The sequence below is a fragment of the Patella vulgata genome, chromosome 5 (assembly GCF_932274485.2).
Source record: "Patella vulgata chromosome 5, xgPatVulg1.2, whole genome shotgun sequence".
NCBI lineage: Eukaryota > Metazoa > Mollusca > Gastropoda > Patellidae > Patella > Patella vulgata.
In genome coordinates, this window is record NC_065883.2 from 14195677 (window position 1) to 14213531 (window position 17855).

The following is a 17855-nucleotide window of genomic DNA, read 5'->3' on the forward strand; positions in this document are numbered from 1 at the left end:
ATGAAGATGAGGGGATGTACTTACAATACACCGAAGATGTTGCTAAATGAAATAGCAGAGACTTATTGCACAGAAAAATAGCACCTAAAATACCGAGAGCACACGAAGATGAAACTAATCCAAGTAGATGTCCAGTTGGAATATATAACATGTATTTAAATCTAAGGTTTGTACTTTTAATTTTCACTTTTATGTCGCCCATGCCCACTTTAGTAATATACAGTAGTTTTTTTGCAACAGTTTTTTTCTATATTTATATAAATAGAAATTGCGAATTTTGAATTTTAACTTTTCATCCTGCTATTTGTTATATTTCAGGCAAGCTGGTGGCGCATGTCAAGCGCTGTACTTAAGGCCACGAAAATATGCATGTTCAAGGTCATGGTTTTGTGATTCACCTAAAGGTACACACATGCTTCAACAGCGAAATAGCTGCATGGATTCAAAAGAATTTTCACCAATCATTCTCTGAGATACAAGACAAACAATTGTGGAAAAACTAGCCATCGCTCGAATGTCCTACGATCCTACACAATAACTTATTGTGACCACAGGTAACTGTTATCTCAATTTTACAGGGCTAAACTTTAAAGAATTTTAAAAATGAAAAAGGCAATAAAATACAAAATATCAATAAAACCCATCGCAGTATAAATATTCAATCGAACGACTTATCGATCCATGTAAAATTTGATTAGTAATTCTCATGGTGTGAATAAAATATTCACTATATTACAATAATATTTATGATTCATATATTATAAAAAAAAGTGTTCATTATTAACAGAAACCGTCCGAAAAAATATAAAATAATGGATAGTTTTTGTCTTAATAGGGGATAGTTAGTGAGTGATATTAACGATCACACATAAATTCAAGAGTAATGTACCGATCTGTATGACATTTATATGCATCATTTAAAAAAGTGAAACGAAAAAGCCTATTGAATTTCAGAAATCTCAATTAATTAATAATATAGTTATATGGGCTTTGTTTCATTTTCTTGGACCTTGTGAGCACTCGAACGACAAAGGTCTGTATGAAATTAAATGCATAATTTAAATTAGTGAAACAAAAAAGCCTATCGAATTTCAACAATCTTTGTTCCAGTTTGTAAAACCTTGTGAACCCTCAAACGACGAAAATTATAATCTAATCTGTACGAAATTGTATTGCAAATGCCCCCCCCCCAACACCACCACCATTTATACAAGCTAGTACTTGTGTAATACAACATTTAAAACAAATATTCTCTGAACATGGAATTTCTGTAGAACTATTCAGCTACAATTGTCCATGTTATTCTAGCTACGAATTCTCACAGTTCGTAAAGTGCTATGGATTTAAACACACTACATCCGAGTCCACGCTATCCTCAAAATAATGGATTTACTGAAAGAATGGTTGGTGTTGTAAAACAAACATTGAAAAGATGTTCAGCCGCAAGGGAAGATCCACAAATAGCTTTACTATTTCTTCGATCGACACCACTGTCAAGTCATCTTCCATCACCTGCTTAATTGCTGTACGAACGACCTATACGTTCACTACTACCATCATTTATAAAACGAGAAAACGAAGGAACTCTTAAAGCGAAGACAGGAAATTAAAAAGTACTACTTCGACAATGGCACTCGTGAATTAAAGCCACTGAATTCTGGAGATACAGTTATGATACAATCACAAAATGATTTAAATTGGCTTCCTGCTACTATTGTTTCACCATCAAAAGAACCACGGTCGTATATTGTTCAAACGATTGATGGATCTAGATGTCGACGAAATCGTACATTCCTACGTAAATTTCCAATGGAAACAACAGTAACTTTTAATGACACTGAGCTCCAAGCGAAACACAGGATATTGTACACGATAGCAGCAGTAAAGATAAACAAGTTTCAATTGCTGATACACAGGACGTTTTAGAATATGATCAACCCGAACCGGCTGCAGTTAATAAAACCAGCGGAAGGACAGTCAAGAAACCATCTAGACTTATTGGAAAATTGTGAACTATAACTTTAAAAACTCTTATAAATAATTAACATTCTTGCTTTACAATGTGTTACATTTTCTTTTTTTTTTTTTTTTTTAAAGTTATTCCAATTTCTTAAGAAGGGGGATGTCAACCAATTATCTAAATATAGACGTATGACGTCATGTTATAAAATATTATGGGATAATTGGAAGTAGTAAATCTCGCACAGTTCCACGCTGTTGTCAGCTTCTTGTCTCTTCACTAAACTCACTATTTTACCCTATCTGTCCACAACAAGAATATTACACAGCCCATAAAGAATATCAGAAGGAACATGTTTAAAACTGGAAAACACTATGTTGGACCTGGTTAAAAACTTACTTATACATTCATTAATTTGATCATTTTTGTTACGACCATGAATATAAATGAAATAAAATGAAATGGAATGGGGTTTAACGTCCTACTGTCCTGCCTCTAACTGGGCTAATGAAGACGGGCTACGCCATACAGTGTAATATGGGGGAAGTTTTGCCCGGACAACGGCATTACGACCTACTCTTACATCGAATTCCAACTGTCAAGGGATCTTTTACGTGCCCACCGATGTGTACACGGCACCTCGGTTTTTCGTCCGATCCGAATGACTAGCTAGCTGTCCTTGTCATGCCCTCCATCCTGCATCACTGACAAGGGGGAACCTACGCTGGAAAATCAGGATGAACTTTCTCGGCCAATGCAGGGATCGAACATCCGACCTCCAGGCTAGCGAGAACATGAATATAGTTACCTAAATGTTCTGGCTCTCATAAAGTTCCAACATTCAGCAATAGAAGCTAATGGTAACCCCTCAAATAACAATGATGCCTATCGTGTGTAAATTTGATGCGCATTTATACGGCCAGATTTGCACAGGTGGCAAGAAAAAATAATTTTACTCACATGCTGTAGTAAATTTGCACATAGTCCAGACCGAGTGCAAATTTGCGTAAAGGAATCAACTTTGCATATAAGTAATTGCGTTCTTGCTGCCAAGTTTACTCAGGTAAGCAGATCTGCATGTACATATATGATACACACGTGCAAATCTCGCCGTATAAACGGAGTCTAAGTGTTTGAATGGATCCGTAAAGGAGTCGTTTTCCGTAATCATGCAGTTCGAATCAGTATTAGTGACTGGACTTACGATAGGATTGTCCCTAAAGCCCGGCCCATACCGCCACGACTTGCCTAGACTCTACCCAACTCAACGACTGCTACGACTGACCTCAATACATGCATATAAGACCTGATAGGATCACCACGATTAATACACGACTTAAACCACGATTACAATTGCAGCACGAATCGTGATAGTGGGAACCTAGCATAAGTAAAATCACGGACCGTTTATGGATGGACAGGCAACGATTCTTTGCCGCTCGCGCGAGTCACGACGAGATCTCAATGTCAACGGTAAACCAAACGACGTGATTTTTGCAATTGCGGGATTTTATACAGATTAATTTCTTGAACTCCTTAGAATTTACGGTATTCTTATGGTTACATGGTAATTTTTCAACCCGATAAGTATTTCTATCCGGTAGTGACGAACTTTTCTAGTTTAGAACTTTGAAATATCCAAATGCAGCAGTTCAAAATTGTGAAATGATAGATTTCAATATTTTCGTAGTTTTTGTGAGCATTTTGGTTTTGTTAAATAATCAAAATTCTCGTATGTATAAAGGAATGAAAAATTATGAAAATAAAATTCAGGTATAATAATGTTCGGAATGATGATTAATTGTTCAGAAGTAAAAATTAGAAGAGTGTTTTAGTAGGTTCGTTTTTGTCGAGAACATTTTTTTCCGGATCCACATGGGTGTGTTCGAAGTCCGAAATAAACAAAGACATTGTTTTGATACATTCACACCCCAATCGTCAGTAGTCTATGTATGTATGGGTTGAAAAAAAGAGTAGCAAGATTAATAAAAATATTATGAATTGATTTCTGTTTCTTTGACTTTAAACTTAATACTGGTAATTGCACGAGGGGAGATAATTTTATTTTAGTCACGATTGTCAGGTTTACTTTTTGCCGCGGCTTCGTGGGCGTTGCCTGTCCATCTATATACAGTTCACGGTAGAATAATGTTGTGGTGGAGTGGTGAATGGCCAAGAAGCTTTAATTAATGATCTGGAGACACGCCATTTTACCATTGTGACGATTGAAGCCAGTGACGCCATTTTGGTTAACCCAAAACCTTGAAATAAATTGGTTGTTTGGAATAAATAAACCTATGTAGAAAGCATGAGGGACAAATGAGATGTGGCAGAGCGCAAATGTAAAATGTAAAGAGAGAGAGAGATGTAAAATGTAGACACGTCAATAAAAGCATTTTCTAACAAAACATTTGTCATTTGACACTTAACATTTGACGTTTTATATTTAACTCTTGCCTTAGAGGTATTTTGACTTTAACATTATCGGTATTAGGACTTTATTCATTGTACTTTTTACATATAATCAATGGAAACGACATAGTCGCAAAGCCTTTAATATTGGCAGCGATACCCTTCCATATTAGTTAGACATTTATTAACATGAAAAGACCAGACTCAACTGTCGATGCCGTCTTATGTGTTCGATTTTCATAGGATTTAAATCTGATCTGCTATTTAACGTTCGTTAATAATTAACGCAAAAATGGATAATCGAGACTTTAAGGTTTTCTCGGCTTAGAGTGAAGAAATTTGACTGAAATTTTCAGATACCCTTTAGCCTTCATCATCTAGGGTTTTTTTTTAACTATTATAGCGCGATCTAATAGCTCTTTATATAATCTTCCATAATGTAACTTTAAAAATCGATAAAGTTATATATTGTATAGCCTATATGCAACAGATTGTATAGATTTGTGAAAAATCAATTATACATACTATATGACACACTTCATCAGAGGCGTGATGGGCGGATAGGTTGTGTTCCGGTGAGATTTCCAACCAGAGGTGTGTGGCTATATGCTTTCTGTTCAGAAAATGTGCCTTCTCAATGTACGTACATGCACCATTAAACAATCCACCTTGTTCGTTCGCTATAGTCCTCAGTAGGAGAAGAAACCAGTATAACATAGTTTGAGTTAATAGAAATAAAACATGATCTGGATGCAACATTTTATTCTAGCATACTAGATATACTATAAAGTCGTACCTGGTCAGCCGCCAAAGCTGGTCTGATTTACATGAAAAACCAAAGCCAATTTATACTAAATTCACTTTGATAACACGGGTAATTAATAATATGGAACAAAAGGACTTATGTAAAGACTACATAATTAAATCATTTGTCATTGATAGATTATCTCACTATAAGCATATGGCAGGCTTCAGAACAATTGATGTGTGACAGCTAACGCTAGTAAACGTCATTAGTGATCAGCGGATTATCTAACTTGACCATTATACATATGGCAGCATCTGGTTCTTTATTAAATGAACAATAGTGTGGTCAATTAGAGAACAGTGGAGAGTTTATTACACATGCGGTCATATTATAATTATAATCTTTTACCTATCACTGTCTCTCACACTATGTAACAATACCTCCATTGCCAACAGTTTGTGAAACAAACAAAAAAAATATAATCACCCTATCCTTAATGGATATAAAAAAGTAATATATATATATATAAAATTATTTGAAAAGTTCCTCTGAAAAATTGTTATAATGATGATCCAATTTTAACACATTAATAGTTCACAGTGTACACTAATTATCCACGGAATAAAATAAAACACACACAACAGCAACAACAGGATCCACAAAATTATCGGCACATCTATTCAGATCTTCTATATACAGGCCCGTTCAACGTTGATTCAACAGGAACTATTTATATTTCCTATAACTGGAACAGCCAGTTTGTTCCGTATATCATTTGTATCAATTTTCTTCCTCTTACGACAAAGTTAACGTAGGATAAATTAACTTTTCTTTTGGTGGTGTGGAGCTAATATCTTCTCCTTGTAGCATTTTCGCCCTCGGTCTTCGCCGACACCATCTCGGTCAGAGCAGAATACGTTGCTCTGACTTCTTTGTTATTTTCGTATAATTTGGCTGATTTCTCATTTCTTTTTTTAATACATTTTACTAGTAAGTAAATACCAGTAATTATTCCCAAAAGTATTCCAAAACCGCTTACAACAAAACTTAAATGAGGCCATGGCTTGTCAACACTATTGTCGTTGTATTGGTACTAACACAATTTCTTGTGCATTGTATGCTTTTTTAGCTAAATCTAATAATCTCTCAGCAAATATCTGAACACTCTCGTATCTACCTTGACGGGCGTTTTGTAAAACTACTAAATCATACTGAGGGTCAGCAACTGAACCATATCTGTTCGATAGTTCTTTTTTTAATTGTTCCCAAGTACAATTTGGATTGTCGGCCAAATGTCTACTTAAAAAGTCACTAACAGAACCTTTACCAGATTGATAAGCGATTAATTTCACTTTTTCAATGGCAATTTCAGCTAAAATTGCATATTTCTCTATGCTTTTTATCCAAGTTTCAAAATTTTTTCTTTCCCCTGAATATGTTTCGACTAACTGAGAAACGCCATGGTGTTTTAAAGTAGTTGACAAGCCTTTTAACTCCCCAGTTAAACCTTGAAATAGCGCAGAAACATCTCCTTGTTCAGCCATTTTTACGAAAAATAACAAATAACAAAGCTAACGTACCTTTCTGACTTTGACTGGTTCTGTACTTGGTTCAAACTGGAGAGAATTCGGCTGCCACTACTCTATTCTGTATCTTTCCATACAACCTCAGTTGTTCGCTGGACACGGTCACCAAATTATGATTATAACATAGTTTGAGTTAATAGAAATAAAACATGATCTGGATGCAACATTTTATTCTAGCATACTAGATTTACTATAAAGTCGTACCTGGTCAGCCGCCAAAGCTGGTCTGATTTACATGAAAAACCAAAGCCAATTTATACTAAATTCACTTTGATAACACGGGTAATTAATAATATGGAACAAAATGACTTATGTAAAGACTACATAATTAAATCATTTGTCATTGATAGATTATCTCACTATAAGCATATGGCAGGCTTCAGAACAATTGATGTGTGACAGCTAACGCTAGTAAACGTCATTAGTGATCAGCGGATTATCTAACTTGACCATTATACATATGGCAGCATCTGGTTCTTTATTAAATGAACAATAGTGTGGTCAATTAGAGAACAGTGGAGAGTTTATTACACATGCGGTCATAGGATAATTATAATCTTTTACCTATCACTGTCTCTCACACTATGTAACACCAGTTAACGCTGTTGGGTTAACCATTATCGCGTCGATGACTTCACACAAATGACGCCATGTCGCCTCCACGTCATAAACGTGTTTCGATAGTAAGTATTGACTCGAGATATAGACCTACACCAAGGAATTTCGACAATAGGGTAACCTTGCGTTTCCTTCCGTTACATTATCTTAATTTTGCATAGGTTCGGTTTTTTCATCATTTAGTTTTACCTTATTCTCTTCCATCCGTGATGTAATCGACCGTAACCATGCTGCTCTTTAATTCTTAGATTTTCTGTGAAGGTGGTTCAATATAATTCCATGGGCGACTATATCAAAAGTTGCAATTCCCGAAATCTCGAGCACAAAAGTAAAATGTGTGTGGTGCTTTCCGTAACTAAGCTAGATGCTTAACTCCCTTTAGATGCTTTCACTAAGTTCCAGACGGGAACATTATAAATCCAAAATGGCGGCCGTAAATAAGACTAATCACAAAATATTTTTAGACACTAAGTGAAACCAGCAGAACACAATATATAACCATTAATCAAGAGATAGTTGGTAAAATAGTAGGAAATATATATAACAACCGCCAATCAAAAGTAGATAAACCGACAGGACACGATAAGATTCACAGATCATGGTAAGTATCACCAATAAAAAGACAGGCGGTAAAACCAGAAGAACACGATAGCAATTACCAATCAAGAAACGGAAAGTAAAACTAACCGAACCCGATAAGTATAATCATTTAAGAGAATGTTAGTTAAACCATCGGGGCATATCAAATATCACCATCCAAGATGCGGTAAGTAGAACTAGGACACGAAATGTATCACTAATCAAGACAATAGATGGTGACAGGGTAAGTATGATCATCAATCAAATATGCAGTAAGTAAAACCAGCAGGACACGATAGGTATCACCAGTAGTGGGGCCCCATGTAAACCCAACATCATACGATAAATTTAAAGACAGGATAAGTATCATCAACTACGAAACAGTTAGTAAAACCAACAGGATGCTATAAGTATCATCAATCAAACAAGAGACGTTTAGTCGTTGAACGTTGCTTAACATCTTCTCCAAAATTATTCCAGGAGGAAATGGTGGAAGAGAGATATGATAAATAGGATTTAAGCAATTGTTAGATGTTCCACAGGCTTCTAACACTATCAGGTCATCTTTTCCATCTCAGACCTTTTGAGAAGTCAGAGTTTTTGAGGGGTTTTTTATATACTGGTAATGACAGGCTGTGGCTAGTCATAAGAAGAACCAATATCGAAATTGCAGAGTATTTTGTGCAGAGTTATATTATTTTTAACTGTAACCCTGTGAACATTAATTTTCAGAGATTTGTTTTTCACATAATACCGCAAAGCCCGACCGAAAATAAGATTTTCCACAAGAGTTACTGCTGCACGTTTTTCAGCAATAGCCAATATCGTATCAGTGTATATTTTGGACATTAGTTTAAATTAAATTTCTGTGACCGTGACGTTATTTTTAATAGAATGGATTATATTTGGAATATATATTTTTTTAGTGGTTACAAGGTTTGGGATTTTCTTTTGTGTTTTGTGTTTTCTTAATTTTGTGTTAAAAGCCCTTGGTCCGAGCAACCTACTCAATATACATGATACGTTTTCATCTTAAACCCGTCGTTTATTATATAAAAACAGGAACAGCATATATGGTTTGACTGAACCTCACCCCCAACCCTTTTGAAAAGTCGTGCATCCAACCTTGTGATCAGCCTCGTTCTGGACAAAATACCTCGTTCCAAAAACATGGCAATTTTAAAAAAAAAATACGGTTTGGAACTCCATACAAACGTGACAAAATTGTGGCAAAAGTTTTATTAGCACGTTTTTGCCACGTTTGGACAAAAATGCCGAACGAGGCATTCTGAGGTTTATAGTGTAAAAGATGTTCGATAATCGCTCAAGCTACACAATAATGTTATAAATTTCCTTACCTGATTATTAACGTCTGTATAATAATCCTTCAAAACATACATTATTAAAAGGACGAATGCAACTGCAATCACTACCTTATTTACCTTGCCATTCATTTTACTGTCGAGTTATTGATAGTTAAAATAACTTATTCCCGACCACAGAACAATAAAGCTCAGTACAATGCGTACAGAGGTGAGTAGTGACAAGTCGGGTAAGAATAATTGATATAATTCTTGGCTCACACAAATTTTACAATACGTGAAGGGGCGGTTACAAAGAGTTGCCCCTCCCCCTTTCGTTTGTCTACTGACATTTTTGAAAGTCTTCACTGCAATATGTCGCCTCGTTGATTTTGGTAATTATTATGTATCATATGTTGACTCAATTATTCTTGAAGGAGTCCCAACCTTCTTTTTACTGGGTGGGAAAACATACTCAACAGCTGATGACAGGCTGAATCTTATAAATGTTATGGTCAACAGTGAAAATACGGGTGCATTGGGTTCTAATTCAATATGGAAATGAAATGAAATGAAATGGGGTTTAACGTCCTACTGTTCTGCTCCTAACCTGGACTAATGAAGACCGGCATACGCCATACAGTGTGCTATGAGGGAATTTTGCCTGCGTCTTACCCACCTAGCCACGTGATCCCCCAATTCAATATGGTGATCTTCAACAAGATTCGCAGAGCGTGATCTGGTAATCAGTGTGTTTAATGGTGGGAGAATAACTCTTGTTTTAAAATCTTCAAACACAAATGGTGATAGAGACGAAATGTGCTGAAATAACGAATTGGACCAAAAACCCTCAAAAAATGTATTTTTCATGTCAGCTATTTTGTAAAATGACTTTTAGATATACGGTTTCTTGTATTTGTTTGGGGTGCATGCCCAGCCCCCAGGGTCAGAGCCACGCCCATTTTCTTTTTGTGTTTCGTGTGTCGCCTACAGGCCACAATTCTTAAGTGATCATCTTGAAACTTTACATACTTATTCCTTATACCCTAAGGATGATCCCTATTGTTTTTGGTGCATGCCCAACTCCCGGGGCAGAGCCACGCCCATTTCTTGTATTTGTTTGTCGTCGCATTTCTTAACGTATTATCTTGAAACTTTGCATACCTATTCTTTGTACCCTAAGGAACATACCTATCGTTTGGGTCTGCATGCCCAACCCCAGGGACAGTGCCACGCCCGTTTTCTTTTTGTTTGTCTGTGTGTTGCCCACAGCCCATAATTCTTAATCGATTGTCTTGAAAACTTTTTTATACCTATTCCCACTACTCTCAGCTAATTCGTTACGCGAGAGCTTGTTCCTTTTATTCTGATTTTTTACGTAGATCGAGTCATTTGTCATCTAAGCTTCAACTACAAGGATACTTGCGCACTAAACTTATTAAAACCTTTAAAAAGTTTTATGGCCGTCATATTGATTTGATTGGTAAATATAACGTGTCTCTCTCGGCTATTATTCTAGATATATTTAATTGACATGTATACTATTACTATCTCCCTGATAATGCCTACTACATAGTTAACACAGTTCATCGCGTGCATTTTGCATACCGATAGTTCATTGGCCAATCACGCTAGTTTACCGACATTTCGCCTAATAGTTTGGATGCAGCTATGGCGGGTGTGGCGCCAGGCAGGGTAAGCTTACTTTTCCGGACACCTGTTACCACCGTTTTTCGTGTATTTTGTACACGAGGAGCTGTCCATTTGCTGATTACACTATTTTGCTTGAATACACTATTTTGCCTATAACGTTTTTTAGGACTTCGAATTCTGTCTTATGGTTTGGAATCTTCGTACTTGGTTTTATTTTATTTCTTGGTGCATGCCCGACCAACTGGGTCAGAGCCACGCCCAATGTTTGTGTGTCGTGTGTTTGGCCTACAGGCTGCAGTTTTAACAGATCCTTCTGAAACCTTGCATACATATTTCTTATACCCTAAGGATGACCCCTATTGTTGTTTGGTGATTGCCCAACCCCAAGGGGCAGAGGAATACCCATTTTTTCTTTTGTGTCTGTGTGTGTTGTCTACAGGCCACGATTCTTAGTGGGTCGTCTTTGAAGGATATGTATTCCTTATAGCCTAAGGACGACAACTGCATGTCCCGACCCCCAAGGGCAGAGCCACGCCCAATTTTTTGTGTTTGTCGTTTACAGGCGCAATTCTGAATGAATCAGCTTGGTACTAGGCATATGTATTCCTTATAGCTTAAGGGCATCAACTATTCATTTCGATGAATGCCCCGACCCCCAGGGGCAGAGGTCACACTTTTTTGTTTTTTGTCTACAGGCTGGAATTCTAAATGGATTATCTTGGAACTTGGCATATTTATTCCTTATTCTGTTAGGATAGCAACTATCTATTTTGGTGCATGTCCCGCCCCTCTCCTACCCCCCGGGGTTGTGGTACCACACCCACTTTTTTGTTAGTTTTTATTGGTAAATACTCTACAGGTTGCAATAATTAACAGATTTTGTTCAAATTGAGCATACCAATCATTTCAATAACAGGGGGTACCTATGTATATTGTTCCATATCCAATGCCCAGAGGCAGAGCCACGCCCAATTTTTGTATTTATCGTCTACAGGCTGCAATTCTGAATGGATCATCTTGGAACTTTGCATATTTATTCCTTATACCGTAAAGACAGCATGCCCCGACCCCCTGGGGCAGTGTCACACCCACTTTTTTCCTAATATTTTGTCTGAAAATTTGGCAAAACAAACCCAACGCCTAGCCTTCTTTGCCTCTTGTCATATTACAGCCATTTCATATTTCATTCTCTTCATTTAAAAAAGTACCATATCAATCAAAGCAGGAATGTGGACGTATATTGCAGCGTTAGCGATGCACTTGTTTTACTTCCGTTAGATATGACTTGTAATATGTCTTATAGCCTATAGGCTAGGGGTTTTGAGGTTGAAAAGTTCAATTTCTATACAAAAAACTAATTTTGAATAGCCCAGATGGGGTAAATGTAAAGCGACAATGAAAATAGAATCCAATATGGCGATTTGCGTTCTCTTGGATATCCCTTGAAAAATAAAGTTTTCCGAGTTACTGAATTCAATATGCGGTTCAACAGTTAATTTCCGATAAGATTGTCAGACATAGAATTTGTGCATAAGCTGGAATCATCACGACATATCATAGAAAACATCAGTTACAGACAGTTTTTCCAAGGAGAATCCTATCGGAACCCCATGAAGTGGCAACGCTTCGCGAGACCAGGTTCTGTGACCTTGGACCCCCGGTCCGTACATGATTTCATCTACAGGTTCAGTTTTGTCTGTTATTCATTTCACAAGTTCAGCAATAGACACTACACAAAAAACAGGCAGAAATGGACCTGTGGTTAATGTCGGCCCTAATGATACACAAGGGGCGGTACAATTTTATGGATACACAATTACTGAGTTTAATACCAAGCGACGTTTCGACGAGGATACTCTCGTCTTTATCAAGCAAATGATACAGATATGTGAATAGTAGGCAAAAAAAATAATTTATGATTAAAAGGGGATTCCAAACTACGCAAGAACATTAACTAGTTTCGGGACCCCCGATACCATACTCCTGTTAAGCCCATCCCTAAGGTCTGTCATTGAGTCAACTGGCGTGGTTTCGATTCGATTCCCTGGGTGTACGTGACAATTGGAATGGGGTCACCTGTTCAACCTCGTGGATTTTCTCTTTGTTCTCCGGTTTCCTTCCACTGCTAAAGACTCCTACGCGCAAGCGAATTATTGAAATAAAATTCAACCATGACCTAGTTTGTGTCGAGTGGACGTTAAACCCCATTTCTCTTTTTCCATTGATTACTTTAATCAGCAGTAGAAATACGCTATATAAAATGATAATTTTTTGTATATTATTTTGCAGCTTCAAAATATGTTTGTGTTTTATCCAATAAACAATTTATTGTCAATTGTCATTTACAGGCGCCATTTTGGAACCCAACTATGACGTCATGGTGTCATATAGCTTTATTATTTTTTCTTGGTGTAACGTTTTACGGGCTACAATTTATCCTTAACAAATTGCAAAAGAAACCAAAGCAGTTTGGTTCAATGATAAATATGGCAGACAAAATCATACTCAAAATCGGCCAGGGCAAAATGCCATGATAAACAGAATACAATTTGGCGTTCTTCAGGAATTATCGGAGAGCGTAATCGGGGAGGTGGGGTTGAGGATAAATAATTTCTTTTTAAAAATTCTGATGTGATGGATAAACTAACAAATATTCTGCTGTGATGGATAATCTAACCAAAATTCGTTCTATGGTGAATATTCTAACGACAATTCCTGCAGTTGAGACCAATCTATAGAAAATTGTCCTCGTCTGTGATGGTTATTCTGACGACAAATTCTGCTGTGATGGTGTTGAAACGATTTCTATATTTATGTTTTGTTATCACAAGTTAAAGGTTGCATGAAAATATTAAAAGGTTCCCTCCAAATTCCCATCATGCTAAGCAGCGTGACGCCATTTTTTGTAGAATTCCTTAGCATTTTTTTAAAGTATTCTTGAATACTTTGTAGAATTTGTAAGAATTATTGAATAGAATAGAGTTGAAAATAGCACCATTACCTGTAAGTGGATTTAGAGAATCATTTGTAGATCTTAATATGTATTTTCATTTAGTTTTTTTTATCGTAAACAATGTTAATTAATAAATGGGTCGTAGTTGCCCATTGTCTATAGTACCTTGAGGGGGGGGGGGTGCCATAACGCAATTTGAGCGGACTTGGAGACAAGAATTTCAGTCCAGGGAGACAACTACATTTAAAGCCCATCCGGAGGCAGACCACCATTAAATTTCACCAGTAAAATCTATGTTTTTGCAAGGAAATTTCTCTGTCTTAATTTCATTTAGACTGACTCGCCCTCCCCATCCCACCCCCTTTTTGAACATGATATTTGGATATTCAATTGAACATATATTGACTCCAAATTAGCAATAATTGGATTTTGTGCTTGAATTGTAACCAGACATTTCATTTGGAACAAACAAATCTATCTTCTATATCTATCTATCTATATATATATTTGTGACTGTCGTTTGTCTGTCTGTCTGTTCGGGGTTGGCGGCTACACTAGGTCTGCCCCGAGTCTGGAATTTTGGGTATAGGGGTAGCTCGGACCGGGGAGTAACATAGGCCAGGTGGCGTTAGTCTACCACTTCCGGTTTCGGGGTTATGTCCCCCGAGCGAAGCCGGTCTGTTCGGGGTTGGCGGCTACACTAGGTCTACCCCGAGTCTGAAATTTGTGGTATAGGGGTAGCTCCGACCGGGAAGTAACTTAGGCCAGATGGCGTTAGTCTACCACTTCCGGTTTCGGAGTTATGACCTCTGAGCGAAGCCGGGTATTCTGTTGGCGGCTACACTAGGTCTGCCCCTAGTCTGAAATTTGGGGTATAGGGGTAGCTCGGACCGGGGAGTAACATAGGCCATGTGGCGTTAGTCTACCACTTCCGGTTTCGGAGTTATGACCCCCGAGCGAAGCCGGTCTGTTCGGGGTTGGCGGCTACACTAGGTCTGGCCCGAGTCTGAAATTTTGGGTATAGGGGTAGCTCGGACCGGGGAGTAACATAGGCCAGGTGGCGTTAGTCTACCACTTTCGGAGCTACACTAAGTCTGCCCCGAGTCTGAAATTTGGGGTATAGGGTTAGCTCGGACCGGGGAGTAACATAGGCCAGGTGGCGTTAGTCTACCACTTCCGGTTTCGGAGTCATGACCTCCGAGCGAAGTCTGTCTGTTCGGGGTTGGCGGCTACACTAGGTCTGCCCCGAGTCTGAAATTTGGGGTATAGGGGTAGCTCGGACCGTGGAGTAACATAGGCCAGGTGGCGTTAGTCTACCACTTCCGGTTTCGGAGTTATGACCCCCGAGCGAAGCCGGGTATCCTGCTAGTATATATATATATATCTATATATATATTTGTGACTGTCGTTTGTCTGTCTGTCTGTCTGTTCGGGGTTGGCGGCTACACTAGATCTGCCCCGAATCTGAAATTTGGGGTATAAGGTTACCTCAGACCGGGGAGTAACATAGGCCAGGTGGCGTTAGTCTACTACTTCCGGTTTCGGAGTTATGACCCCCGAGCAAAGCCGGTCTGTTCGGGGTTGGCGGCTACACTAGGTCTGCACCGAGTCTGAAATTTGAGGTATAGGGGTAGCTCGGACCGGGGAGTAACATAGGCCAGGTGGCGTTAGTCTACTACTTCCGGTTTCGGAGTTATGACCCCCGAGCAAAGCCGGTCTGTTCGGGGTTGGCGGCTACACTAGGTCTGCACCGAGTCTGAAATTTGAGGTATAGGGGTAGCTCGGACCGGGGAGTAGCATAGGCCAGGTGGCGTTAGTCTAACACTTCTGGTTTCGGAGTTATGACCCCCGAGCAAAGTCTGTCTGTTCGGTGTTGGCGGCTACATCTGCCCCGAGTCTGAAATTTGGGGTATAGGGGTAGCTTGGACCGGGGAGTAATATAGGCCAGGTGGCGTTAGTCTACCACTTCCGGTTTTGGAGTTATGACCCCCGAGCGAAGCCGGTCTGTTCGGGGTTGGCGGCTACACTAGGTCTGCCCCGAGTCTGAAATTTGGGGTATAGGGGTAGCTCGGATCGGGGAGTAACATAGGCTAGGTGGCGTTAGTCTACCACTTCCGGTTACGGAGTTATGACCCCCGAGGGAAGTCTGTCTGTTCGGGGTTGGCGGCTACACTAGGTCTGCCCCGAGTCTGAAATTTGGGGTATAGGGGTAGCTCGGACCAGGGAGTAACATAGGCCAGGTGGCGTTAGTCTAACACTTCCGGTTTCGGAGTTATGACCCCCGAGCGAAGCCGGGTATCCTGCTAGTAGTGAATAAATGTGAAGCTATAAAGATAAGAATTTTGATGATATATGAACTTATAAAACCATATAGGAGGCAGACCACCATTAAATTTCACCATCTCGGTACCCAACAAATTGTAGTTCGTCTATTTATGTCTGTCTCTTTTCTCCCCCTTTGCGTGCCCATTTTTGTTGAATTTTTGGTCTAGAATGGACGAAGAGGGTTTGAATTAACATTTACTGCCAGGTTTTGGTAAATATTCATGATTTTGAGACGGAAGGATAACGGGGTTATCAGGTTGGCTACGGTGATATGTACGGCAACTAGTTACATGTTTTTAGTATGCTTCTTCAAGTTTGTGTATCTCAAAATTTTAGTGGTCAACCTCATAAAAATTTTAGTGCAAGACATGACCATTCAGCCCAACGAAAATTTGGGGAAAAGTTGGAGGTGGGCAAAGAGGCCAGAATTAACATTGACGTCAATGGGGAAATTAATCGAAAGTAGTAAATCGGTTGAATTTGTATGAATAGTTAGGTAATATGTTGTTATTTCTTTATTGTAGTGAATCACAGCTTATTTAGTTTGACTCGCAGTTTATTGTCACTGAATTGCAGTTTACCAATTACCAGATTTCATAGTAGAATTGAACTTTGTAGAAAATAGATAGAATTGACAAATGAAGAATATTATTCTGGAATATATATAACGCTGTGAATATATACTTTTGGTGTTTTTTTTTATTCACTATAAGTGTATATGACAGTATATGCATAATTTAACATTATCCGTTAACAGATGGCAATACGAACGGAAAATTCTGCTTTAAACGATAGTCTAACTAAACATCCTGCTGTGGTGTATAATCTAAAGAAAAATCATGCTGTGGTGTATAATCTCAAGTAAAAAACCTGCTGTTTGGACCAATCTATAGATAATCCTGCTGTGAGAACCAATCTGAAAACAAATTCTGCTATGATGGCTATCTGACCAAATATTCTGCTGTGATGAATAATCCTTCGAAACCTCTGATCTGGGGGATAATGTAAAGAAAACCCCTGCTATTTTGACCGATTTATAGAAAATTCTACTGTGATGGCTATGCTGACGAATAATTCTGCTGTGATGCCAATCACTTTAAATACATTCCTACCATCCAGTACTGTTATTTTCACCTCCAACTCCCAAACCAGCTCATATACCCACATTAATAACGGACTACCAACTACAAACCCTGGAAAACCACGAATCGATGGCGCCCGACGCATGTACAGGGCAAGATCACAACGCGATCGTCGTCCACCGAAGTTAGTAAGACTGGCTCGTTAACCAGGAGGTCTCGAGTTCGCACCCGGTTTTGGCCGGTAGAGTGCCTCGGGACTTTCCGGCGTATATTTACCTTATCAGAGTTGCAGGCGGCGAGCCTGACAAGAGCAGCGTCTAATCTTTCGGATGGGACGGAAATCCGAGGTCCCGTGTACACATTTATTGGCGTGCACGTAAACAAGCCCGTAGCGCAAATGCCCTGACAAAATTAATCTCCATTGCACATGGCGTATGCCCGTCGTCATTAGCCCAGTCGGTGTAAAAAAAGAAGGATGTTAAACCCCATTTTATTTCATTTCTCACACGAGAAGGGATCCAACTTTACACCTGATGAAATCGTGTCTCATTTGCCATCGATGTCGAAATATTCCTTAGCAGAATATTGGGCTCCTTTAGACAGCATTCAAGCTTGTGATTCATTATAACTCATTTGCG

At 38.7% G+C, this 17855-nt stretch overlaps 1 protein-coding gene across 2 annotated transcripts in view; it reads right to left on the reverse strand.

The window, feature by feature from the left end:
- LOC126820835 (uncharacterized) overlaps positions 1-9468 on the reverse strand; it is an 83778-nt gene extending 74310 nt beyond the window's left edge. For both annotated transcript variants that reach the window (XM_050548968.2, XM_050548966.2), the window contains exon 1: positions 9262-9468. In XM_050548968.2, the coding sequence (XP_050404925.1) occupies positions 9262-9357 (96 nt within the window). In that variant the 5' untranslated portion in view covers positions 9358-9468. The remainder of the gene's footprint in view (positions 1-9261) is intronic.
- Positions 9469-17855: the final 8387 nt, after the last annotated feature.